General features: G+C 43.5%; 1 protein-coding gene and 1 long non-coding RNA gene across 3 annotated transcripts in view; one reads left to right on the plus strand and one right to left on the minus strand.

The window, feature by feature from the left end:
- The first annotated feature begins 407 nt into the window (after window positions 1-407).
- The window catches only part of TSPEAR (thrombospondin type laminin G domain and EAR repeats), a 36,255-nt gene continuing 9,073 nt past the window's right edge, over window positions 408-27,589 (plus strand). The window contains exons 1-9 of one of the 2 annotated variants that reach the window (XM_081864639.1): window positions 410-978; window positions 9,651-9,694; window positions 11,018-11,238; window positions 12,535-12,773; window positions 14,469-14,559; window positions 20,681-20,837; window positions 22,170-22,301; window positions 23,095-23,327; window positions 24,818-25,004. In XM_081864639.1, the coding sequence (XP_081720765.1) occupies window positions 11,083-11,238; window positions 12,535-12,773; window positions 14,469-14,559; window positions 20,681-20,837; window positions 22,170-22,301; window positions 23,095-23,327; window positions 24,818-25,004 (1,195 nt within the window). In that variant the 5' untranslated portion in view covers window positions 410-978; window positions 9,651-9,694; window positions 11,018-11,082. Of the gene's footprint in view, window positions 979-9,650; window positions 9,695-11,017; window positions 11,239-12,534; window positions 12,774-14,468; window positions 14,560-20,680; window positions 20,838-22,169; window positions 22,302-23,094; window positions 23,328-24,817; window positions 25,005-27,589 lie in introns of both variants that reach the window. The other variant, XM_081864638.1, reaches the window with a different exon arrangement.
- On the minus strand, window positions 6,787-15,604 carry LOC309343308. Its single transcript, XR_014157238.1, has 2 exons — window positions 15,170-15,604; window positions 6,787-7,056 (listed from the first exon to the last, which is right to left on the minus strand). It is a non-coding gene; the product is annotated as an uncharacterized lncRNA (long non-coding RNA).

Consider the following 27,589-nt stretch of genomic DNA (forward strand, 5'->3'; position numbering starts at 1 on the left):
TGCGCATAGATTCCAAATTGAGTTTTGGCAGCATTTAGACAGGCAGCTAACTCCCTTCAACTGCAGCAATATTGGTGGTGTGAAGCACTGCCTAGTTATTTCAGAATCCCTTTTTTTCTGCAAAACTCTGGTGGGTGGGAATAATTACAGAGCCGGGAAGACAAGGCACATAACACACGCACATGGCTCTATCTTAATCTAGGCTTGCAGCATCACGGTAGATGAGATGATGATTTCAGGTGCACACAAAAGCTGAGCTCCTCCTCCTCCTGCTCTTTATCTGCCATGCCCTCTGAACACTGGCTCTGCTGGAGAGGGAAATTCCTTTGCTTAAACATTAAAACCCAACCTCAAGAGGGCTGGGCAAAAGATGAAAAGCTCCCCAAGGCAGTACTTCTCCTCCTCTTTTTCAGGCTAGTTTCCATTTAAATGTCTGCAAAGGCAGCCTCCTGCTGTTGCTTATTTTGTGGCTGGTGGGAGGTCTCTTTCTCCCTGCGGTCTTCAGGATGGGGCATTTCAGCAACTAGACACCAGAAAGCCACTTTCTGGCTTTCCTCTGCTGATTATGTTTGTGCTTCCCTTTGGGGAGAATGCCTCTTACCTTGCAGCCTAATAATAGCAGCTGGCTAAGCCTGGACAAGTGGTTTTAGGTGGCACTGGGAGGAAAGCCTGATGAGGAGAAGCAGAGAGAGGGAGGATTCAGACTGTGGTCACCAGCCTGATACAACCACTTCTTCTAGGAGGGGCAGGAACCTTGGAGGGCTGGGTCACTCCTTGTAGGTGCCCCCCAACAAGATGTTCCTGTAAGGTCTCTGAAAGACCCAAGAGCAGAGGTTTAGGATATGAGGAGATTAGATGATGACCAGGAGTGACAAAGTTCTCCGATGTCTGCTCTGCTAATGGTCTGGGCTGTGCTTCTGCACTGGGGGATTGAGCAGACCCTGGCCAGAGGAGGAAAGTCATGGGAGCACTGCACAGGTAAGAAGGGCTGGGGTGTCAGTACTGGGGTGGTTGGCTACACTTCATCCTCTGATCTTCAGCTCCTCAAATGAACTTGCCTTCTAAATATGGAATCATGATTATATTGCAGAGCTCAAATACATGGGCTCCCAAGTCCTTACCACCCCCACCCCCCGAAATAAACCATGATGTGTGGGATTAAAAGATGGGAGGGACAGCAAAGATATCATGTAGGGTTGAAGTAGATTTTTTTTATATAAAACAACAACAACAACTGGCTGCTTTGGACTTTTCTGTGTCAGGTTCCATTTCAGCTGTGCAGAACCCTTGTGTGGAGGAGCATCTCTTGGCGAGACAAGAACTGTGTTACTGTATTAGTTAACCTGGAAGTTAGTTTTCTTTCAGCTCTGTCATGTTATCTAGTTGTGAGTGAAAGTGAGTTATGTTGATGAGCCTTTTGAGAGCAATGCTTCCCCCCCCCTCGCACTTGTTCTTCGAGAAATCTCAGTTGATTAAAGTAAAAGTGCCACGCTGCCCGATCCTGTGCATGTTTGATCAGAGGTCCTCCTGTGGTTGATGTGTTTGGGATGGTAGCCATAGTAAATTTACTAAAATATCATTTGTTGGAAACTTTCACAGCATTCAGGAAGGAGAAGATTTTGACACACATACCCCAGTCCCCTCTTCTAATTAGCCATGTATTCAAAGATGCATTCTTGGAAGTTGCAAATTCTTGGGGCTGTTAACTGTGATAGGGTTGCCATATTTCAAAAAAAGTAAAAACAGTTGTTGACCTTTTTAAAGGAAAAGTTGTTGAGCTATTTTTTAGGCAAACTCCAGCGTTGTCAAGCTTTTTTTATTTACTTTTTTTTTTTTTTTTTTTTTACAAATTGGCTTCAGTTTCAGCCCTTTGATCTCTACAGTTATTGGAATCACAGCCGTGGAGACATATATGCTGGGTGTGCTGAAATAACTTTTAGAAGGACCTTTTTAATACAGAAAACCCGTGCACAATTGTTGCCCCTAATGAAGGCACTTGTTGAAATGTTTAGTCGCATTAATAAACTCTCCTGGCACCTGTTTGAAGTTCACCTTATTCTGCATTTCTGGGCAGATTTGGTGCTGTTATTATTATTTTTTAAATCCCTTCCACTTTTCTTTCTTTTTCTATTTCAGTCTTGCATATTAACATATTTTGCGTGGTAAGTGCTGCTCCACATGTTACAACACTGCTGCATTGAGGACACATCTGTCTAGCTATTGACATGCAACCCACATCACAAATGACCACGCAAGGGACATATGCCAACAAGCTGTGGTTTTCGGTCCTTCCCAAGTATGGGCACAGAGCAAAATAAACCCCACGTGTGCAACCATTGCACATTACTATATTCATCTGAGGTTTACATTCATTTCTAAAATGCATTCCTTCTGCATAGGAATTTTGTTCTACATCTAACAAAACAGCTCTAGCTTTGAGACTCGTTTCAAATGTTCATGCTGTGCTGGAGCTACTGATCCTTCTTAAAAGCACCAGAGAAATTGTTTCTCTCTTTGCAAGTGTCTACACGAATATAGAAAATGAATGAATTTGCCATCTTGAGCTGATGACTAGTTATATGCATTGCCTTCGTTTGCCTCTACTAAACAGTTATTTTGGGGTGGGCGGAGAGAATCTACCCCATAGTTAACTCACTGGGTTTTCAGGATTTGTCAATGTAATTTTAATTTTGCATAGAAATTAAACCATTTATATTTTGATTTGTTGTTAACAGCATTTAATACACAGCTTGTTTGCAAATAGAACTTCTAAGCACTTTACTAATGGCAGGGTTGACGCAAATCATAAACCTGACAGAAAGAATAAAAGCAAGTATAAACACAAAATGCTAAATTCCCCTTGGAATCACAAGAATTAAATCTAAAATATTCATATAACATGATAGTTTATGTGCCCATGGGCTTATCTGTAAGTGTAATTACAGCTAGGCATGCCTGGTCAACATTTTTTTGATGCCTTCTCTTGGCAAGCGGGAATATTGTAACAGGCAGCGATGTGGTTTCTGGATTGTCCCAAGACACAATGCAGTGAACGAGCTCAACAGGGTAGTCTGGAAATGTCCATTTGCAAGTCCAAATCTATTCTGACATGTTTTCTTTTTTGCACACCGTTTGAATTTTGGTGAGTTCAGCATTTCCCTGCACATATCTGAGGGTGTCCAGTGTTTGGAACTGGCCCGTAAGATACGTAACTAACAAGGAACCAATTGAATACACTTTTAAAAATACATCTGCACATATTTTCTCCCCTCACCAATACAAAATCAAAGCAGTTTCAGTCATTGGTAATCTGTCTTGCTTTGAACCTGAGAATAAAAACTCAATTCCAGTAAGAAAAAGGACTAGCGTCAATTTCAGCAGGGTCATTTCAAGGACAAAATCCTCCCGAGTACAGAACATTTCTGAATTACTCCTCCATGGAAAAAGGAGAGCAAAATGTTCGAACAGACTGCATAAGTTCTTCAAAGCTCTTTATAGTTACATATTGCTAAGTGCTTTTAGTCTTTGAAACTAAGTGATGAGTGATGTGTGATTATTTCTATTCCACTTGTGGTTCTTTTCCATTCATATCAGCAGTGGGAAACATGTGGCCCTCCAGATGTTGTTGGAGTCCCTACTCCTAGTCTAGCAACATCTGGAGGGTTCCTCACCCAACTGACCAAGCATAGCGAATCTCTCTCTCTCTCTCTCTCTCTCTCTCTCTCTCTCTCTCTCTCTCTGTGTGTGTGTAAGAGAGAGGGAAGTTTATTCTTCCATATGTGTCTTAAATAAGCAAGATTCTTTGATTCCTGAAGTTAGTAATCTAGGATAATGAACTGATTTCTGGACAGCACAGCAATACACAATTTTATACTTGCGTATTGTACCTCTCCGGGTGCTTTCAAAAAGGGATTTAATATGGTGGTGTTGGTGTTGCAAATGGGTCGTTGAGAACAGCTTTGGTTTTCCTCACCAAGGGTAAATTTGGGGGAGGGGAATACAGACTAGTGTTTTGATTTCGATGTTTTGTGGATGCTTCAAAAATCTTGTGCGTGCGAGGAGCACACCGATCCCAGAAGAAGCCCCTGGCTTGCTCCTGATGTCTCTCCACATAGTTGGGTTCTTCTTCTGGGGCCGCTGAGCAATCTCTAGGAATGCAAGTTTGATTTCAGCCCATTTCCTAGGTTTTCTTTATTTTAAATTACTGAAACAATTGCACAGTTATACTCTCCTGGAAGTGACATTGCCGGTGCCTTTCCCACTGTTAAAAAAAACCATATTGCCTTATGTCAACTGTTGGAAGTTATTTAAAATGTAGTCAAGGGAAATAATGGGGGAATCCCCATTCCATGGTAAATTTTACCTTTTGAACCCTGGATGAGATTTCTTTTGCCAGGTTCAGGAGATTTTTTTGTCTGCGTTTATTTTTACGGTGCACTGAAGCAGGGAAATCCCCTCTGCATCCTGAGCCTTAATGTTCGGTATTGTAATACTGTACTGCAAGACATTAATTTCCATATGTTATCCTTTCAGATGAAGGATTTGTGTGTTGCATGGGGTATTTCAAATATCTAGAATTGCGATAAGATCAGGATCTTCTATGGTTCTGTTACATAATCTAGACACAAGACAACAGCAGCCCCCTCTTAGACTACTTATATTGAATTTATCGGTGGCAGAAAATGTTGCATTTGTCAGACAGTGGAAATGGCTTTCTGCACCATCTGCTAAATATTAACTCATTAAAATAACAGGGACCATGGAGATGGATAAATTAATGGATTGTATCTGAAGAAGAAACAATATTCAGTCTTAAGTTTTTTATTTGAAAAATGAGGGAAAGGCACAGAAACTATATCATGCTAGGCGAAGATTTCTTTTGTGTGTGAGTTTTTAAATCTGTTTCAATCTTAGTCTTTACCAAGAAAAAAATAATTGTAACCCTTTGATGGTGGGTCTGGTGCACATTTCAGTACAAACTGCACGTATTAGGTGTACCAACACCTTGACTGAGCAGTGGCTCAAGGCAAAAAAACTAGTACATATATTATTTATTATTATTATCTATTAAATTTGTGAAGGAATTCCAGTGCAATCTAACTGCACAACCTTTGATTCTTTTCTTAGGATCTATTTACACAGTAGTCGTTAACCAGTCTGGTGCTACAGCACACAACTGGGAGCGTGAGAAATGCCAGCGGCACAGGAAAGCACATCTCTCATGAGCTGTGCCAGTTCTCAAAGTGAAATGTTTGCTTCAAGATTTTGCAGGAGCAGCGTGGGCTGTAAAGCAAATTCCATTTGCCCACATGAATGCATCAAATCTTCAGTGTGAAGATGGGTCCAGAAGCATGCAGGAGATGAAAGAAGGGACAAGTGGGGGAACGTTCCCAAAGAACTCGGCCCTAGAGAAATATATAAAGCAAGCCAACAATTTGCATAAGAGTGTATAAAAGCAATGGAACTACAGGGTTGTAGTCAACTAAGTCCTACTCTGACCCGGTGAAATAAATGAACCTATGTTAGTTATGGCCATTAACTTGAATGGGTCTACTCCAAGTAGGAATAGTGTTGGACGTTGCGCACATACAACACTGTACTATTTCAGTTGTTCCATCTGCATAAGCATTGCAACTTGCCCGATGAAACACCCCCTTGTCCCTCCTGTGCTGCTCTTTTAGCTCTCTCAATCCCCTTGAGCCAATTTTTGGGGGGTGAAGGGGGAGGGGATGGGGGAAAGCCCTGTTGCACAAGTAACAATTAGTATCAATTGCATATGCATTTCAGCTGTAGACTGAAACATCTAAGGCAGTATTTGACGAAACAGTTCCCCTAGCATGAGGAGTTTTCAGTTCACAGTGAAAGTTCCCTGTGCAACCGCTAAATGTGTTCTAGTGGTGCCCCCAACCCTCCAGAACAAATTATGGGGTGCGAGCAGGGAGAAGAGAGGGTGGGGAGTTCCATTCTGCAGCTAAAATTCCTTGAGCTTGGGCAGTGCTTTTCTTCTAGAAAAAAAGGTGTCAGTACAGCGTACCATTGAGTGTCCCCAGGAAAAAAAGCGCTGCACTTGGGGAACTCTTTAGTAAGAAGACTGATCTAGAAAGCCCTCAAATGCAGCCTTTGTTTTGAGACAGGAATTTTTAAATAGAGACATGATGGGCATGCAGAGGCCCTGATCCACACCCCTTTCTAGAGTTCACCCACATAGGCTTCTGAGTTTCAGTTTAAAATAATTAACTGGAACATGTTCAACAGGAGAACTCAGCCAACTAGCCTTAAGTCTGAGAGCTGTGCTGAATTCCTGCTACAGGAATGGAGAACGGCCTCCATCTCTTAGGGCCTGGCACACATCTGCCATCTGACGAACAACCAGACTGATGGATAACTGGCAAAGTTGAACGCATTGCATGTACTGACAATACCAAAGGCTGATTCTCTCCAGTGTGGTTCAGAGACATGAGTAACCACTCCCAGTACACCTGGCAGGTGCTTCCATCACAATCTTTTAGAGCTGCCAGATCAAACCCACTGAACTGATGGTTGCACGTGGCCGATATTAAGATGTCATGTAGTTTTTAGAACACTTGTATATTATGCAACCTGATGCTTTTTTGAGTGTTTTCACACAGAAGATATGAGGGGCATATTCCTCACTCCCAACCCCAGTTGTATAACTTCAAGTGAACATGTTACTATGAATGTTTGCTGTGGAGATTATGCAGGAAAGGCATTGCGCTTGCAAGTTCAAACACCTTATACAAATGAAAAACTGACGTTTAAATCATATGCAGCATAAATATCTCAAGGAGGCTGTTGTGCTTGTGAGGACTTTGTGCATCCAGAGTGCTATGCCAGTTTGGTGATTTTAGAAGCAGCGCTGCAGTCAGGCTGCTTTCCCTCCCTGCTCCCTGCTTTCTTCTCTTTAGGGCCCAGAGTGGAGCTCCATCTCTTTGCCAGCCAAGGGAGATTTAGGCTCCTGTGTAACTTAAGAGCTTTTGAAAAGGCTGCCCCAGGCATTCCCTTGATCTCTCCGATGATGTGGCCCTCCTCGAGTCTCTGTTAAAAGTGAAAGAAGGATCTAGTCAGAGTCTTCGCAACATAATTTGCCTCACTTCTCTCAAGTATCCGCAGCTGCTGTTCTGTAATCATTAATAAGATTCTGCATAATCCCTCGCTGCACTTTAATCATTAAGAGCGTCTGTATAATGTGGGAGGTGAACTGAAAATAACTGCTTTGGCTTTCATTTTACGTCAGTTTGAGACCGAGGTGCTCCACCATCTCCGAGGAATCTGTCTGCAAGCCACAGACAGCTGAGCTGCTCAAAGTGCCTGTGGTAACCTACCACAGTCAGTCTTCCCATTGAGAAAAGAAACGCGGAGCAGCTTTGTCTACTTGAGGAGGAGCATCACCCCTAGGGATCTAGGAGAAGGGATCTGATTTTTTTAAAATGGGTAGTTCATTTACATCAGGGGGTGTCAACATTTTTGGTTTTTTTGTTTTTTTTAATTTTTATTAAGAGTTTTTTTATTACAATAGAGAGAAAAAACAGCATAGCAAAAAACAAACAAAAAAGAAAAACAAACATAAAATTTAGCATCATATAATAACCAACTTTTCTTCATTTTTGGACTTCCTCACGTCTCTCGCTCCTACTTTCCAAATTTATAAAACTTTAACCAGCAATTTATCACCTTGTTTCCATTCTTATTGTACACTTTTCCAATATTTTGTCCCTAACTTTGAATATTTTTATCTAGGTCTTAAATCTCTAATCTTACCATAATATTTATTCAAAATTTATTTTTCTCATAAAATTCACTCATTCTCACAATCTTTTCACCAAATTTTATGGTGCCCTGTTATTTTCAAATCCCTCATCCTTCTTAGCACTCATATAATTTACAGTGTTTTTGTAGGTAGTCCTTGAATTTCTTCCAGTCCTCTTCCACTGCTTCCTCTCCCAGGTCTCGGATTCTGCCAGTCATTTCTGCTAGCTCCATGTAGTCCATCAGTTGCATCTGCCATTCTTCCAGCGTGGGCAAATCTTGAGTTTTCCAATATTTAGCGACAAGTATCCTTGCTGCTGTTGTCGCATACAGGGGGTGTCAACATTTTTGGACTCCCATGGGCCAGCGGTGGAGTGTGCTTTAATGGTGTCCAGGGCGGGCGCATACATGTGCCGGGAGAGCTGGACAAAAGGAGCCCACTGCATGCCAGCCTAGCCCTTGCCAAAGCGATACCAGCCCTGAGCCTCTTTGCAAGGCTGGAATGATCCCAGCCTCATGAAACAGCACAAAGCTGGTTTGGGGAGGGCAGTGGGGGCAGCAGCCCCACCCAAGAAATGTGCCCCCCCCCAAGCCCATGCCATGGGCACATTTACAAACTAGAAAAACTGTTGTGGGCATCTGGCCTGCAGCCATGCACCCTCCCTCACATGCACACAGGGTTCCTGCAGACACCCCTTTTTTTCACATCCATGATCCTTTGTGCTCATGATGCTATTAGGTGCTCAAACATAATCCCACTTTCAACATGGTTTGCATCTGCAAAAGTTTGGGGGCAGTCGCACTGCTTCGTTTCCAATCAGTGCATATCCCATCACTTCCTGCTTCCTGTTTATTTTTGTCCTAGTTTTGTTGCTCTGTAGCCTCCCTGGGCAACAGTCATGTGGTAGCATTGAGGAAAAGTCACACAACAAATGAAAGCAGAATAAATCCGCCACTAATATAGCACCTGTGTGGAGGGGCACTCACTCGCCCCTCTCCTGTAACCCTAGTCATTAGGTTTGGGAGAAAAATAAGGAAATAAGAAGCCAAACCTATTTTAGATGTTATATATGCATGCATGGAGGTGCAGAAGTTTGTTGTGTATGACATTACCTCCATCTGAAGATACATCAAAACGTGTAGGGTCTTTCAGATCTCAAAACTAATATGTATAAATGTACATATGCCTCTCACCATTCTTGCATTCATAAAACATCTGCAAGGGGGTAAACTTGAGGGGTAGGGAAAAGCCCAGTAGCTTTGATGTGACTAACGGCATGCTGACTGATACAGGAAATGAAAACAAAATTAATGACAGCATCCAACCAACTCTGGTGAATCAGTTGCAGGCACAGGATAATTTACTTTGCCATTCTTTAGTTGGGATAGATGAATGCAAGGTTTTTGAGTTGCACAACTCTTCAAGGTAGCTTATTCAACCTAGATCAAGAGAAAAGCTGGCTGGCTGTGTGCTGTGGCTGCCCAGCTGGACTTATTGGCTCTTAATCCCAAACGAGGAAGGTTAGAACCACAACTCAAGGCTGGCTACATTTACCATACTTTTAAAGCACATGACTCCCCCCCCCCCAAATAATTCAAGGAACTGTTGTTGGTTAACAACAGGTGCTGGAAATGGTACCTCTGTGAGGGGTAAACTGCAGTTCCCATAATTTTGCGGGGGGAGTCATGTGTTTTAAATGCATGTTGTGTATGGAGCCTTCCTTACTTCCAACTATTAATGACAGAATTGCAAAATGACTATCACTTCAATACAATTATCAGGCAATATTCTTGCAGTGGCTCAAGACCACCATTTCCTTTTGCTCCTTAGGCAAAGAATAGCAGTTAATTTAAAATGTGGGTTTCCTTTTTTCCTTTTTAAGGAAAGAAATTATATAGGTGCTGCATAAGCATGTGGAGCCTCCAGGTAAGGTTTAATCCCTTCCTATTTGCCCCCCCCCCCAGCACAATATTTGGGAAGACATCAAACGGTGGGTGTTTTCCCTGCTGCTAAATGGACCTAATTTGGTGTTACTGGTGTTTGTTTGAAACACCGCAGACAATCTTCACGCGGCTCAGCTGGTCCTGCAAGGCTGGTGTCTGTGCTTACCAGATGTTTTCTTTCATAGAGGCTTATCCTCTTTCCCTCGGTCCATGTGATTCCCTAGGGCCACACATGTGTCTTGCTTTCTTCTGTGAATAATTTGAATTATTTGGAAACTGCCTATCTTTTTGTGGAGATGTATGTAGATTTGAGTGAGTTTGTTGCGTAACAAAGACAGCTAGGCTTGAGGCCAAATCCCTGGAACTCCATATTTATATCTATCTAGTAATGCTGCAGTTGTCGGATTCTGGGCTGCTGAAATCACCTGTTTGTAGAGCATTCATCCTGATTTGATTGCACAAAACTCACATGGAGGTTAGACGATGTCTGGTCTTTATTAAACGGCTCAGGACTGCAATGCCTCAAGGACTGCTTCTCCCCATATAAATTCATCCTGGCTATGTTCATCATCTGAGGCCCTTCTTTGTGTGCCTCTCCAGTGGCTCTCAGTTTGTGAAATTCTCTCCCCGGCACCTTCATTATATAGTCATACCTCGTGTTACGTTTGCTTCACGTTGCGGCTTTGCAGGTTACGAACGTGGCAAACCTGGAAATGTTTACTTCCGGGTTCACCGTGTGCGCATGCGCAGAAGCGGCACTCACGGACTTTTCAGGGTGCAAACGGCACCCCAGAACAGATCACATTTTTAAGTAGAGGTATCCCTGTATATATATTTAGGTGACAGGTGAAAATGTTCCTCTTCAACCAGATCTTTGGCTGATTTATATTTTACCGCCTTTTAAATGTGTTTGTGGGAGGGTGGGGCTATTGTTTCATTATTTTGGTTTTAACTACTTACTTGTGATTTCTGTCTTGTGGACTGCCCTGAGATGGAATAAGTGTTTAGTTTCAAAAAATAAAAGGCGCTTGCTTAGAATAAGGGATATCTGGCAACCATAGGACTTGATGGTCCACTTTCAGTTCTATGTCAAGGTCCTTATCTCTTTTTCGTTAAAAAAAACCCCAGAGGGATTAAAAGAAAAATCTTCTGCATGCAGCCAGCTAATCAGTTCTTCCCATTATTTTGATTAATCTGGAAGCCGTTTTCCTGGCATAAGTGCCTGGCCTTTCAGGAACAGCCTTTGCAGCCCTTTGCTGTGTTTCCCCAGTTTTAGTAATGCGTTTTGGTCCTGTCTCTGGTTTAGATCTGCGTCCTTTGGATATTCTCTCCGAAGTGGTTCCTGTGAATGGGGTGAAGAGTGGGATACGGATGATCCAGATCCAAGGAGCACGTGGCTTCCAGTTCTCTGCAATGCGCCCTCGCTTTCTCAGTTTTCCAGCATCACGGATTTTCATATACTGTGACATCTTCCCAGAGGAATTCTCCATTGTGGTCACCCTAAAAGCTTTCCCCATGCAGTCCAAGGTAAGCATGTGGTAGGTTGTTTTGTTTTTTTTACACTAGAGCAGAATCATGCATCCACCGATAAAATCGTGGTTGGTAAATTCAGTCTGCTAAACCTGAGCTTAATTAATACTGTAATCAATTTGGCAAACTTCGCAATATCATGTGATTTAAATAGCTCATTCCATATAAACTGTGACTGGAACGGTTGTTGGCAAATTTACTTGGATGTAAATGTACTCGGATGCCTGATAGAATCACTATGCATAATATATGCTGTAGGTGATGAAATAAAACTGTCACAGGTGACAAGAGATAATCTTTAATTGGTCACGATGTACTTTATGAATTATATCCTTAAAAAAAAGAACTTGGAAAAACATCCTGGGGTTTGCTTTTTTTCTGGATTGTGATAGCACAGGAAACAAAATGAAACTGGAGCTTGATTCTATCTTTATTTGGAAGTTAGGCTGTGTACACACTCCCTGTTCACTCTGCATCCAGTGTGTTCCCACCACAGGTTTGGGAATCGGTATACGCATAATGTTTGCCTCTATCCTGTCACTTCTTATGAAATACAGTGGTACCTTGGTTCTCAAACTCAATCCGTTCTGGAAGTCTGTTCAACTTCCAAAACGTTCAAAAACCAAGGCACGGCTTCTGATTGGCTGATTGGCCCCGGAAACAATGTTGACAGCTGAAATAGATGTTCGACTTCCGAAAAACATTCACAAACCGGAACACTTACTTTCGGGTTTGTGGCATTCAGGAGCCAATTTGTTTGTCAACTAAGCCGTTCAGGGACCAAGTTTCCACTATACTGTGTTTTGAGATGTTCCCTGCCATGCCAGTTTCAATCTGAAGTTAGCCAGAGAACCCCCTAGATGAGTTTTAAGGTGGTGTACACAGGGAACTGGGAATTGTAGTTCTCTGAGGTGAATAGGGTCGTCCTAACAACTCTCAGCACTCTTGACAAACCGCACTTCTCAGGATTCTTTGGAAGGAAGCCATGACAGTTAAAAGTGGTATGATACTGCTTTAAATGTATTGTGAAGCTGGGGCCAGAGTGCTTAAAAAATTAAATTAGTGATTCATATGCTGGTAGAAGAAAATAATGTATTTCAGGCTGACAAGCTTAACTGTGTTTTCAAAAAATGAGTTTTGGAGGACATTTATTCTGTGAACCTTATTGTTCCTCCGATGCTTAGGATTAAAGGTTTTCTTTTCTTTTTCACAAAATATTTTGACAGGTCCAGTTGATAAATAGGAGGAGCAGGGGGAAGCTTTCTGACTAACAGCCTTTAACTGTCCTTTCAGAGAAACGAGTACATCTTTACGGTTTTGGAGGAAAACAGTGACACTCTGCTGCTTGGACTCCGATATTCGAGGAATAAAATTCACTTCATCTTCTGGAGCAGAGAGCTTTCCAATGGCTGGCAGACACGGGTCACCTTCCGGGACATATTTTTGGCAGACAATCAGTGGCACACACTGGTACTGGCAGTAACTAAAGGCTCCTTCTCTCTCACTGTGGACTGCAGCATCCCCACAGATGTGTACGTGAAGCACGTACAATTCAGGGGTAATTTTGCCACCACCACCATCCCTGGGTTGGGGCTGCATGGAAAATTGCACTGCCCAGAACTGGGAAGTCTGAAGGCTTTGTGCAAAACGTGGGAGCTCTTCTCATCAGGTCCTAGCCGAAATCTGCCTCTGGTTTTCTACAGGCACACATGCACCTCCGTCCACCTTCCAGAAAAGCAAGAGACAAACATGATCACTGGAGGGAGCGGCCTATGGGAGGGTGTGTGAGAATGTAAGAAAAGCCTGCTGGATCAGGCCAATGGCCCATCTAGTCCAGCATCCTGCAGAGAACCCCAGGGGCTAAAGGGCTGCATTTGGAGCCCCTACCCGCTGTCTAATGGTGCTCTGTACTCCATTCTGGCCTCCAGACTATGAAAGTGGGATTGTAGATGGGGGGGGGTAACCAACTAGGTCAACAAGATGCAATGTCATGGGAGCAATTAGCCTGTCATAGCCGCCCGGAAGGACTGAAGGCACAAATGGATTGCAGAAACAGCAGATAGACTGCAACCCCATTTTGCACAACTTTATAAACAAAAATATAGTAGAGGCGACTCCCCATTTACATGCACTCAAAAGGTGCACGACTCTGCAGACACGCAGGCTTTTCCAATGGTCTTTCAAATACAGTGGTACCTCGGGTTTCATATGCTTCAGGTTACATACGCTTCAGGTTACAGACTCTGCTAACCCAGAAATAGTACCTCGGGTTAAGAACTTTGCTTCAGGATAATAACAGAAATCATGCTCCGGTGGCGCGGCAGCAGCAGGAGGCCCCATTAGCTAAAGTGGTACCTCAGGTTAAGAAAAGTTTCAGGTTAAAAACGGACCTCCGGAATGAATTAAGTACTTAACCCAAGGTACCACTGTATATGCAATTTCACTTAAATGCGAGGTGCCTTGGAATGAAACCCCTGTGTGAATCGGGAGTTGCCTGTAAAAGGTTTACTCCCTGACTCCCAGAGGAGCATAACCGTCTGAGCCAGACACCGTGTGTTGTCCAAGATTGATAAGCTAAGAACAAATCTTTGTGTCCCATCATGGCTTCTTTGAAGTGAAACAAACCACACCCCCTGACTTGGACATAATGCCAAGCTAGGAGGCCATGGTTTGCTGCTCCTATTCAGACTAGGGAAGGTGGTGAAGCAGGAACTTCCTGTGTCTTCATGGTAAACCTTACTGCAAGGGTGGGGGCCATTTTCCAGCCTGCATTCCCTTCTAGGCAACATTTGGGGAGTGTGTGTGACACATTCCAGGGGTGGGCGGAGCCTAGAGTAAAAGTGGGCGGAGCAATGAATATGCATTTTATAGTAAGCTAGTTTCTGTACACAAAGACCTCTCTATCCTTCATCCAGGGAAGCAAGAGGCAACAGCAGAGAGTTCAAGGACATTCCAGCCAGGCAAAAGAACTCAAGGAGATTGTGAAGTAGGGCCATTAGAAGGTGTGGCTGGGAAGGATTCTGGCCTGGGGAGAGTCTCAGGGGCCAGAGAGAAAGGCTTGAGGGGCCACAATAGGCCCATGGACTTCAGGTTCCCCAACCCTTGATGTGTGAATGCACCCATCAAGAGCCCAGATGAAAGGTGTAAGTCTATTTACCTCTGCTGTTACCAGTGATGATGACTTAACTGTCTGGATACATATGTGCTTTCCTTTTTATTCACCTTAGGATTACAGATGCTGTTTTCCCCACATCTTTGACTGTGACAGGATCCCGGTTTTATGTAGGGAGCAGAAGGAGAAGAAAAGGTTTCTTCACTGTGAGTACACTATTTGTGTTGAAGAGATTACCATAGCCATTCAGCATACAATGGGCTGGAGATGTGCATTATCAGTGCATGCCCATTTAATATCACTTTAACTTTCATTGGTGCCCCCAATAGATTTTGATAATTATAGCTTGGCAAGATACTGTGAATTCCTTGTTTGAGATTCCTACCACCCCCTCCCCTTGTGGAAATACAGTCCCTTGATTCTCTGAGGAAACTGACCAATTTAAGTCTGATATAGAGACAAGTAGAGACTGCAACAAAATGTTGCAGCATACCCATCCTTCTAACAATGGGAAGGGCCAAAGCTCAGTGGTAGAGCACATGTTTAACTTGCAGAAAGTCCAGGTTCAATCCCTGGCTCCTCCAAGAAGGAGGATTAATTCTCCTACTGAGAATTAGTTAACTATTGATAGCCAGCAAATAGAAATAACGCTGAGGCAGATGGACTGAGGGTCTGGCTCCGCATGAGCCAGTTTTCTATGTTCTTCCTAACAGGAATACTTCTGTTTCAGCCAGTCATTACCACCAAGCAGGGCGTTCCACTCCCCACCACTCCCCTAGTTTTCTGTTTTTCTTTTCTGGCTGACACTTAACATACCTGGGGCCTGTTCTGCAGTTACATGCTCCTGTGTAGTGGTGGAGCAAGAGACACTGCAGGTGAAGTCGAACTCTGAGGATAATGGAGGAGCCATGTTTTCAGACCAAGGCAGTGTTGAAGACTAGCGCATCATCTGACTCAGAACCCTCTTCAGCAGTGCTGGCTGATGGCTATTGGGATTGGTGGGCCAGAAGGCAGGAAGGTCAACAGTGGGTAGAGCCAGAACCAATGAGAGGCGGAGCCAACTGATTCTATTTTTGTCCCCGTCTTCCTTCAGGCTGAGGGGCAACGCTGAGACTCATGAGAAATAAGGAGACAGGCAGTGTCAACCAGTGGCGGAGGAAGCATAGGGGCAGGGTGAGGGTGAGGCGATCCACCCAGAGCAGTGGGGTGAGGATGGGGCAATCTGCCCATAGGGGCAGGGTGCACCATGGAGCCTCCTCCCAGTCAGCCGCCCTACAGCTGCAGAGGAGGCAGCGGGTGTACCGTTTGGGCCGCACGGAGCCTGTGCACACCCAAGCAACCCTGTCTCTTCCAGGAGAAATGCATGACTCGGGCATGCTGCAGCCCCCACGGTGAGTGCTGCCCACCATTTTGTCACCCCCATCAGTGGTGACACCCGAGGTGGCTCACACCCACCGCACCCCCCTTCCTCCGCCCCTGGGGCCACCCTCTAGACCAGCCTTTCTCAACTTGTGGGTCCCCAGATGTTGTTGGACTACAACTCCCATCACCCCTAGCTAGCAAGGCCAGAGCTCAGGGATGATGGGAGTTGTACTCCAACAACATCTGGAGACCCACAGGTTGAGAACCACTGCTCTTAGACTATTTGTACAGTAAGTAAGAAGGCAGACAGGTAGAGTGGCTGAAGGCAGACTGAGGTTGGTGGGTCAGTGCCCCATTTGCCCAAGAGGGCCAGCCTTCACTGCTTTTCAAGCCAACACAGGTACCCTGAGGTAGGGGATGTGACAATTTTATGTAGGCTGTGAGGTGAGATATTGATAAAAAGTGGTCTGCGTTAAGAGTTTCTGTGACATTCATCAGCCATGTTCTGTGCAGGCCTCATAAAACTCTGGAGTATGCAAAGCTCTGCATAAAGATCAAACCAACTTCAGAACAGACCCTGAGGGAATCACACTGATGGAAGCCATGGTACTAATCTGCTAGGAATGCTTTGGCTTTCCCTCTCTCTTGTAGCATTTCCAGATAAACAGCAGATGCATACATGGAACAGCTTCTGTTCATTTCTGGGTTGCTGGTGATAATTTTTAGCCATTTTCTCAGATAGATCAGCAGGCTTTCATGAGCAGACATTGCAACAGATACATAATTCCGTGTGTGGCTGGGACTGGGAGACACGATTGAGTGAGAGATAAAATTCTGTTTTCCCTTCTTTTAAAACTAACTTGTGAAAAGAAGCCGACAGGAGCAGAGAAGCGTCTGGTTCAAGATAACTCAGCCTTTGGGGAGGAGGATCTGAGTGTTCCATGCCCTCAAATTATGGACAAGATAAAAGCTGATAATAAGCCTACAAAGCCAAAGGAAAGCCAATCTGATAGCCAATGATTTTCATAGCAAAAATCACAGGCAGAAAGACACAGAAACCTCTTAGGCAAGAAAGATGAGTCAAGGGTAGGGATGGGGCAGAAATTGGGTTCAGTTACCATTTCAAGGCAAACTTGCAGAAATTTTCCGAAACAAAATGTGAAACGGAACACAGCCACCCTTGGAAATTCACACTCCACCAGTTTTTGCATTATAGTTCTCCAGCCAAGTAATGTGCACAAAATGCTTATACTAAGTTAAAGTGTGCATATAAATACATGTATTGGTGAGAAGGTTATATGAAAGTGCATTATATTACAGAAATTGCTTTGCAAAAAATGTGTATATGAGGAAAAATTGCATAAAACAATGTGCATATTAGGAGAAATGTGCAGTAAAATGTTACCAAATTTTCATTAGGACTTTTTTAAAAAATGCAAATGTGTGCTATATGTGGAGAACTGAAAACTGGAAAAACAAGAAATGGAGAGAAGCCAGAACCAACACTTTCATTCATCTCTGGTCCATGTGATATCTGAAGAGAACACAGATATACTGAAACAATGAGAAACCCAGTAGAACACTAATAATCCAGCCATCTGTGGGGATTTTATTTATTTATTTATTTTCAAAATGTCTATGCCACTTGCAGTTTAACAAAACTTCCAGGGTGGCTCATAATAGTCGTTAAAACAAATTCAGATAGCTATAGATATCACTTAACAATGATGGAATTGTAAAAAAACCTAAAGAGAGTAATAAAAACTAGCAGCAACCAATAAAATTTATTGGATTAAAACCAGCTGCCATGTTGGAAAGGCTGACTAAATAAAAATGTCTGCTGTGGGAAGGACATCTAATTCAATATCAGGCAAGGCTCTCGGGGGAGAACATACAATGTGTGGGCTGCCAGAAGGACCAGGGAAAGGGGTGGGACCCCTTTCTTCTGTCATCACCAACCTCATTTCAGAAGGCAGAGGGATTTTAAGTAGGGATGGGAGAGAAATTTGATTCAGCTTGCATTTAAATGTAGACTTAGCTAATTCACACTTCTCCAGATTTTGCAGCACAGTTCTCCAGCCAAGTAATGTGTACAAAAATGCATATACTAGGGTAAATTGTGCATATAAATTCATATGTATGCTACTGAAAGTAGCGTACAAAAATGCATAGGTGAAAATGCTTTGCAAAAAATGTCTATATTAGGCAAAACTGCATACAAAATGTGTATTTAGGAGAAATTTGCACTAAAATGCTGCTATGTTTTCAGGACGACTTTAGAAAGTAATAATCACAAGCTGATGTAGAAATATGGAGAACTGAACTTAAAACTGGACAAATGAGATAATGAAATTGATGTATTTGGCCATCCCTAATTTTAAGCAGGGGCCTCCAATTATCACCTTAGCAATCACACAGGTTCATATAAAAGAAAACCATTCTCTAGATATCTGGGCCCCAGACTATTTAGGGGTTTAAAAGGGAAGCATTACCACTTTGAATTGTGCCTGAAAATGGCCTATCAGCCACATTAGTTTAAAAACTGGAGGGATACCTAGAGGGGTGGTGAACTATCCCTGGAGGTTTTCAAGCAGGGGCTGTTCGGAATGCTCTGTTTTTCTGCATTAAGGAGGGTTTTTTGGCTATGAGATGTGTTCCATTTGGTTGGTTCAAGTTACAAAACCTACAGAACGGACACAGTATATCAAAACGAGGGTCAGAGCACTGTGAATCCACACACACAAATGTAACAAGTCATTGTGAGTGTGCCTTCTCTAGGAATTTACAGCTCTGTGGTCCTTAACCCCTTCATTTACTAACTAGCATAGATACTAGCATTGTTAGGTTTGACTGCCAAAACTCCCACACTTTTGCATCCCAGAAAACGTGATTTGTTTCTGAGTACATCTTTGCGACAAAACCACCTATCCCTTTCTTAATGTTTTGCGATGGTTAAAGGTCAACAATCGTTCATTTTTTTTAAAAAAATAATGTTTTCTTGAAATGCTTTCAATTGTAGTCAAAAAGAGTCTTTGCAAGATCAGGTAGAACAAACAGGAAATGAAGAAGACATTAGCTGAAGTGATTTATGCTGATCTTCATCTCGCAGTTACAAATGATTTATTAAATTCAGATTATGACAAAACAGCCTGAAGCGTACATCTCAAACTTAAAGAGAGTGAAAAGCGAAACTATTTGCACCGAGGGTGTGGGTGTGTGCTCAGGATGGGTGGCTGAAAGTGGTGTATTGGGGGAGTGCTAGAACTGGCTCTAAGGGGATAATTGGAAGATGGGGGGTCTGGCAAATTGTTTCTGAGATGCTGAGAGTAAATTTAGAGAGAGAAACTAGTGCAGGAAAGCAATAAAAAGGATCCAGTTACTGTCCCAAAAGACTTATAGATGAATGAGAGGCATAGGGGAAGCAGTAATTCTAGACCAGGTGTGGGAATCCTTTGGGCTTCCACATGCCGCTGAACTATAGCTGTCAACCCTGCCATTGTGTTCAATGACAAAGGATTATGGGAGTTCAGCAACATCTGGAGGTTCAGAGGTTCTCCACACCTGTTCTAGGCAAATTGGGTGCCAGACATGTAGCATGCAGGGACACCACCTACAAGTCCAGGGAATTTTGTCTCTTGCTCCCCTTTCTGAATTAGATTTCACTTGCTCACTTCTCAGGAAGACTCAGAAGTCATAGCGGCCAACAGTAGATAGAGGCAGAGCCACTGATAGGCAGAGCCAGCTCTTCTCCCTGCTGAGTTCCAAAGGGGGCAGCTCTGAGGAAGAGGAGGAGGAGGAGGAACTTGACAGCCAGAGCCACCTCCAGGACTAGTAGTAAGAAAGAAGGCAGGGCAGGTGGGGGCTGGCTGAACGCAGATTGAGGCTGGTGGGACAGTGTCCCATATGCCCAAATGGATCAGCCTCCACTCCTAGCACCTCTGTTTCTGCCAGCTCACTGCTTCTAAATGTGCCCCTGAGGACATTATATTCCACGGACTGGTTGAATAGTCATTCCCTTATTTGAAGTGAAGCCTATTGGAAGTGAAGGAAAATACTCACCACACTCTTACAACTATTGCACATGTGTGCTTTTTTCCTAATCTCCCTCCTCGGACAAGCAGCCAGCCTGGCAGGTTTTTGTTACATACCTATGTTAAATAATGTATAGCTAGATCCTTAGTTCAAGAAAATATGGAATAGTAAGTTTTCTTAGATTACAGGGTGTGGGTTTTCCTCCACCAGTAGAAGCTTATTTCCACATTAGCTTCAGCAATAGTTTAATCCCTATCAGAGTGGCAGGGTAACCATTGCAGAAGTGTTTTATAACAAACCAGTGTTAACATGGGGTAGTATACTGTTGTTTGAAAGGCAAGTGCTCCTTAATATCTGGCATTCCATGAAGACCTAGTATGTTTGTGCATGAAATGCTGCTTTGATCTGCATCTACACTGTGGTGTATAATTCAGCCATACACTTCCAACAAGGTCAACATAACATGAAAGTGTCATAATTTCTCTCATGTTCCCTATTACCCTCAACGTTAATGTGGATAGTAAAAGGACAGATTAGTCAAAGAATTATTGCTCATATATCATACTTGTTCACCCATCGTGTACACATTGGTGAGAAGTTGCTCTTGTGAATAAAGAATAAAGGCCAGCAGCACAGAACTTCTTTTGAGCAGAACCTCTGAGCTCAGCCCTGGAATCAATGTTCAATGGCACATTCAATAGCCCGCTAACACATAGAGCAATATGAAGAGGCTGCCCCTGAGCACCTGATGAGTCACAATTGCTCCCCACACATATGAAAATTGGGGCCCATGATTTTTCAAATGGGCTTAAGCCCCGTCATCAACTGAACAAAGAAAGAAAGAAAGAAAATCAATGTTGTAAACATACCAACCATGGTCTTCCAACAACCCTGAATGATTTCATTCCCTAGTCTGTCTTCCTCTCTTTTCAGGGCTTGCTAAGGCAGCTGGTCCTGTTGCCAGGATCTGATGCTACCTCAAGGATGTGCACTGGCATGAACTTTAATCTAGCAGTGCTCTCCATCCCTAAAATTCTGCAGGATCTCCCCGTGAAACCAGCGGGCAATGGGCTGCTGAAATACCCTTACGGTCAGTAAAACAAACAAAATAGGTTTTGAGGTGCTTCCAACAACTTGCATTAGGAAACTATAGAGGAGAACAAGCTGGTAACCCTTCCAAGGGCAGAGAGAGAGCCTGGAGTTAGAACAGATCTGGGCTGATTGACTTGCAGCAGCAGAAGGGTACCATTTCACATTTCACTTTTCACATAATACTATTCTGTTTCGTTTCCCTCTTCAATAAAATTGTGAGATTGATTCCTTGCAGTTAATGAACCTTTCTTCCTTGCGGACCTTTTCACTGATATACATAATATATTGCTTTAAGCTGCCCAGAAAACTTTGTATCTTAGGACAAATGCCGTTAATAAACAAAAACATTGTACAGTGTTTCTGTTATCAAATGCAAAACAATATTTCTTGCTTATATTTTGATGACAGCAACATATGTCTGCTTTGCCGTTTACTAGTGGAAAGGTGTCACCACAGAGAAGGCCCTGCTCCTTATCCCTACCTGCCTGACTTCGGAGGCTGGCAAGACTTGGAGCAGAGCCTCTCCTGCAAATCTTACCATCCAGTAGTGTGTATATATGGGAGAAGAAATTGTATACATTGCCAACAAAACCACAATCTGAAGTGATGGTTTGTTGTTTTGCTTATGAATCTTGGTTTGTTTTAACTATATCTTTTTTAAAAAAATAATAATTATTATTTTCAGTAAACATAGTAAAAAAAAAAAGATTAACAATAATGAAAACAAAGAAAAAGAGAAAAAAGAAAAAAGATACATACAGCATATTACCACTTAATTAATTAAAATTAAGTACCATCCATCTTCATAAACATAGTATTTGACTTCCTCGAATCTCTTCCATCCGAATTTCTTAGTAATTATATGTAGCAGTTTCCAATATCATGTTTTAACTAAATCTTGGTGTTATGTGTGAACCCAGCAGCCTGCCTTTACCATGGCTTATTTGGTGACTTCATCCGCTAGACCAGTGGTTCCCAACCTTTTTTTGGCCATGCCCCACCTAAGCATCTCTAAAATCCTGATGCCACCCCCCCATAACATATAATTTTTATTATTCAAAAAGTGAACTATTCATGTGGAGGAAGCCTAAGGCCATTCACTGTTTATAACTCATTCTCAAATTGCCCCCCCCCCCAAAAAAAAATCAAAGACCATACTTGTCCAGTGGCAAATGAACACAGAGAAAAACATGTTTATAGCCAAGCATTATCTCACATAATCCAGTGCAGTTGCGTATTGATATCTATAATTGCATTTCTTGTAGTGCCAGAGCAAGTATTTATTTGCTAATTTGCTTGTGTGTTGTTGTTTTTAACTGTTATCATTCAGAAGCAGACATGAAGGTGACTTTGGGGTCTCGCCCTCCCTGTACCAAAAGTGAAAGTGGTCAGTTCTGGTTTAATGCTGCTCAGAAAGGGCTATTTATATGCAACGGGGATAAATGGATTTCCTTGCTAGAAGGTAAGCCTTTCTGGGTACAGATTGATTGGTTGTATTTCTGTGCCGCTCAAATCGGCTTACAAACAATAAATAACAAATTGTTTGGCCTCCGTCTGTCTCGGGAGACAATACAGGAATGTGCCTTTGGGGGTGAAGTCAAACCTTTGGGGAATTACAGCACCTGCTGTGGCAGTAGAGACCAAAATGGGAAAGACATGTTTTGTTGCAGCTGGGGCAGATGAGGGTGTTCGGTTGTGCTGGTGCAGGTAAAGCTTGGCATTTCTTCTTTCTGCGCTCCTCCAAGCAGTCATTCCTCTTCTGGTCACTTCTGTGGTTGCACAACCTGACTGCCTGTCTCCAGGTGCTGTGGTCATCTGTGAGGGATTCTTTCACGGTGGAGTTAATGTTGCCAGCCTTCACATCATGTTTCCAGACATCTTTGTAATGCAGGGTTGGTCTGCCAGCAGGCCTGGTGCCTGAAGCCAGTTCCTTGGGGATCCTGCCATTTTCTATTGTGTGTACATGACCAAGGCAGTGTAGATGTCAATGAGATAGAAGCGCAAACATGCTGAGAGGGGCTCAGCCACCATGTTTAAACTGGCATCTGAGCAGAGAAGCTAGATCTAAATGTGAAAGGTAAGTTTGAATAGGATCAGGAGTAAGGGAAACCAGAAGGAATGAGAGGGGAATTCAGGCCCAAGGAAGAGGGTCACAGAAGGGGTGAGGAGGAGAAGATAAATCATTTCAGGAATGCTAATTCTGCTGGATCATTCTGCCTTCAGAATCCCCTTATTAATGCCATTTGATTTCATAGTTGAAGAAAGACTGGACTATCTGGAAGAATACCAGAGTTTAGCTACAAATTCTGAAACCATGGGCATTGAGGTCTTTGTCATCCCTGACGTGGGACTCTTTGCAGCTACTGCTAATCGGTACACTCCTCCAGGGTCAGCCATCTACAAATGGACAGATGAGAAATTTGTGGCATACCAAAATATTCCCACTTACCAAGCCCAGTCCTGGAAATTCTTTACTATCGGAAAAAAGGTAAATTGTAAGTTAATTTTCAGTATTACTGGATACTCCACTATTCCCATCAGCTTTTCTCTCTGGTCTTTTTCTGACACCTCCCTTACCAGTTCCTTAACTGGCAGTTAACCCCCCATCTGACAGTCAACTCCCAACTGAATTGGAACCTTAAGCCATTAAGAATCTACTGTCATCCAGACCGATCGGATTAAATTTACCTGATCCAGGCCCCACCTAATACATTTATAAAGTGATAATTCTCTCTCTCTCTCCCCTCTGTCATAACCTGTCCCCAAGAACTACTACTATGTAGGCTTGCAACACCATGACAAATCAAGGCACTTTGATAAAGGTCACAACACATTTCCCCCTTCAAACACAAATAAATATACAGATATAGATTGAAATGGATATAGACATAATTCCTCCACACCTCCATACTGGTGTTCTTATTTATCTAGAACAGAGATGGGGGGAACTCCTTACCATTTGGCCAGCAAGGGTAGGAATTCCTTTGATTGAGAAAGGTGTATTCCTAGCTACCCATCAGTTTCAACTCCTCCTTGTGATTTTCCTTCAGAACTCTGCAGTTTGAAGCATGGAGGGGGCTGTGTTTGAAAGTGCACTCCTACCCACCCATCAGCTGATAAATGGTCAGCATGTGCCTTGATCAAGGCTTTCAAATGCGCCCCCCCCCCTGTGTTTCTTCAAACCATGATACTTCAAAGGGAAACATCACATGACATCAGTATGTCAGGTGTTGGGCAGGTGGGCAGCCCTGCCCACCTGTCAACTTTGGCCTGCCAGGGTGGAGAAGAGATCCAGCCCTCTGGCCAGAAAAAGTTCCCCACACTTGCTCTAGAAGAAGAGATTTGGAGCAGGCAGTTCTAGAAGACTTTAGCAGACCAAGAATCTCATACCAGAGATGTTTGGTGGCAAAGTGCAAGAGCTTTTCTAAGCTGACTTTCATTGCACTGCTGTGTCTTGCTCTATTGCTATTTATGAAATATGGCTTCTGTAGCGGTTTCACTATTTTATTGTAGGAAATTCTGAGAGCATTTTATGGAGTGTGCCCAATAAATATTCCAAATAAAGTATGTGTGGTCTGGGGTGGGGTGGGGGGAAGAATAGCATATTTTCACATTTTGAGAGTTTTTCCTCTCTGGAAAAGAACCTGTTGTGCTTACAGGCCTTCAAAATAGGCCCCCTCTGATACAATGCACCATTGACAACGTTCATAGAACTGTTGGAAACTTCTGGAAAAGTCCTCTTTTCGTACTGCTTTCAGTTCTGCCATCACAGCAGCTTGGATGTATGAAATGTTGGAAAATCTGTGCCCTTTCAGTGCAGATTTCAGTTTTGGAAAAATAAAGAAATCCAATGGGGCCAGACTGGGAAAATATGGAGGGTGGGACAACTCAGTAACCTTAGTAACGATTTCACGCAGAATATATGGATTGTTCTGTGCAAGAAGAGAGACTGAGCTGTTGTAGCTTCTTGTTTTTCAGATTTTCCTTGCAGTGGCAAATTTTGAAGCAAATGAAAGGGGTCAAGAGTTTTCTGTGATTTACAAGTGGAACTACAGAAAGGAGAAATTCACTGTGTACCAGAGGATCAACACATACAGTGCTCGAGACTGGGAGGCATTCGTCATTGATGGAGAGGCCTTCCTCGCAGTGGCTAATCATAGAAAAGGTATCTAGTTGCCAATGCACAGTGACACCAATTGGCATGTGCAAAATCCCTTCCCTTTGCCATTGGACAACCAGAACCACCTGGCGAGCACCTGCTTTCCTTACATATGTTCTGTTCCTCTTAACAGCTGTGTGGCATGCATCAAGTCAACAGGTGCAACTTTTGGCATGGAAATGCCGTGATGAGGGAAAAGCTGCCCTTGATTAATTTAATCTATCTATCTATCTATCTAGACTATGCCCTGCTTGCAAGACACAGAGGACAAGTACAGTGGATGCTGGGGTTGCAAACGTGATCTGTGTGGGATGCATGTTTGCAACCCACAGCATTCGCAACCCACGTCTGTGTGTCTGTGCACGTGCGGGTTGCGATTTAGCGCTTCTGCGCATGTGCAAAGCACGATTTAGTGCTTCTGTGCATGCACAACCGCCAAAACCCGGAAGTAACCCGTTCCAGTACTTCCGGGTTTCAGCGGTCCGTAACTCGAAGAAATGCAACCTGAAGCGGCTGTAACCCAAGGTATGACTGTATCTTAGATGACTTTCAAAGGGGATTAAATGAATGTGTATAGGGATAGGTCTGCTAGTCTCCACTAAACCGCTGTTCCTCGGGGGAGAGCTACTGCATGGAGGCATCTGGTTGACCACTGTGGAAAGCAGGATACTGGATTAGCTGGATCCTTGGTCTCATTCATCCAGGTTTGTGTTCTTAGGAGACTCTTCCACCAAAAGTGACTCTTCAACAAAGAGAGATACTGCAAGGGATTGCTGAAGCTGCTGTCACTGTAGCTACTGCAATCAGCAGTCCAACTGACTGCAGCCTTCCCTTGTGGTGTTAATCAAGAGTTTTTGTAGGGTCTATAACAGGGAAATAACGAGTCACACTCATAGGCGCCGACTCCATGGGGCCTGAGGGGGCCCAAGCCCCCTCAAAAATTCGTTTGGGGGGGCTCCGCCCCCCCAATAATTTAAGAAAATTATTAGTTATATTATGCTTTGTAAAATCACAAAATTATGTTGGTATTTTTTATTTTCCTTGTTTGACGATAGTTACCTTTTAAAATACATTCAGTAATGAGTTAAAACAAAGCCACTCCCGATCTAGAGAGGGGATGGGGTTGCGGGCTCTCGACCCATCAACAATCCAACTGAATCCAAGAAGCGGGGATTCCCCCTAGCTCATTAATATTCACCGCCCACCGCCCACGGCGGCAGCCAATCGGCTGCCGCAAAGGGCGGGCCCTCACAGGTTCACTTAAGGTCGGGGCAGCCCGGGGCTCGCCCCTTTCATTCCCCCAGCAGCAGCGGTTTGGAGGTCTTGGGCCCCCCCAATATTTTTTATAAGTCGGTATGGGCCCCCGCCCCCCCCAATATTTTTTATAAGTCGGCGCCCCTGGTCACACTCCTCTTTCGCCCCCCCCCCCGTCAGGGTTCAGAGGCTGCTCAGCAATTCACTTCCAAAAGCTCTGTGTCCTCTTTAAATTAATAATTCCTATTGGCTAAAACCATTTTTAAACAGTGGGTGTCTGCTTCATTTTGCACCAGCTTTTTCATATTTGCATCTGTACTGTGTTTAGTATGTGGTTATACATATTTAGACCCTGGAAACAAATGGATGCTTTCTTGGTGTGTCAGGGCCTATGCAGGGTTAAGAGAGAGATTTTAAAAACCTGGATTTATGAAAGCAACCCTGGGGGTCCTCAATCCAGAGTGAGATTGCAACATGGCAGGATGTCGTTGTCATTGTCATTTATTTATTTTTAACCATTTCCCCCATGTTGTTTTCCTGCTGAAAATCACCCCCTTGTGGTTTCTGTCCCCCCGCCTAAAATTGCACAGTAATGAATAGCAACTTTGTGAGGTATTTTCAGCAGGGAAATGGGTCCCCTGCTAGAGTGTGGGCCTTATCAGGTCCCCCACAAGGCCAGACTCTGGTGCTGTGCCTGGGTCCTCAGCCCAGCCCCTGAGAACAAACAACTGATTCTTAGTTTCCCACAAACAGTATGCGAAACCTTGGTTGAAAACGTGGCTGGTAGTTTAGATTTCAGGCATCTAGGTTAAAATTCTGCAACATTCCTCCAAACCATCAGAATGGTTTGTCACTTGGCATGGTTTGCACTTCACAAACTATGAGCCAAAAAGCCAAAGCCTGAACATAGCTAAGCCACAGGCTTGGGTTTGCCCAACACATCAAGGCAACTAGAGCTTCATTTAGCTCAGTGCAGCAGCAGAACAATTGGGAAGGAGCACAGAAATCACAACCACCTCTCTCAGAGGCTGCACACTCACATGATTGCCCTGGGCTTAGCATGGCTTGCAAGCCTGGTCTCCAAACTACAGTGGTACCTCGGGTTACATACGCTTCAGGTTACATACGCTTCAGGTTACAGACTCCGCTAACCCAGAAATAGTACCACGGGTTAAGAACTTTGCTTCAGGATGAGAACAGAAATCGTGCTCTGGCGGCACAGTGGCAGCAGGAGGCCCCATTAGCTAAAGTGGTGCTTCAGGTTAAGAACAGTTTCAGGTTAAGAACGGACCTCCAGAACGAATTAAGTACTTAACCCGAGGTACCACTGTAAAGTG

This window comes from Podarcis erhardii (assembly GCF_964252035.2).
Source record: "Podarcis erhardii genome assembly, chromosome: 5".
Classification (NCBI taxonomy): domain Eukaryota; kingdom Metazoa; phylum Chordata; class Lepidosauria; order Squamata; family Lacertidae; genus Podarcis; species Podarcis erhardii.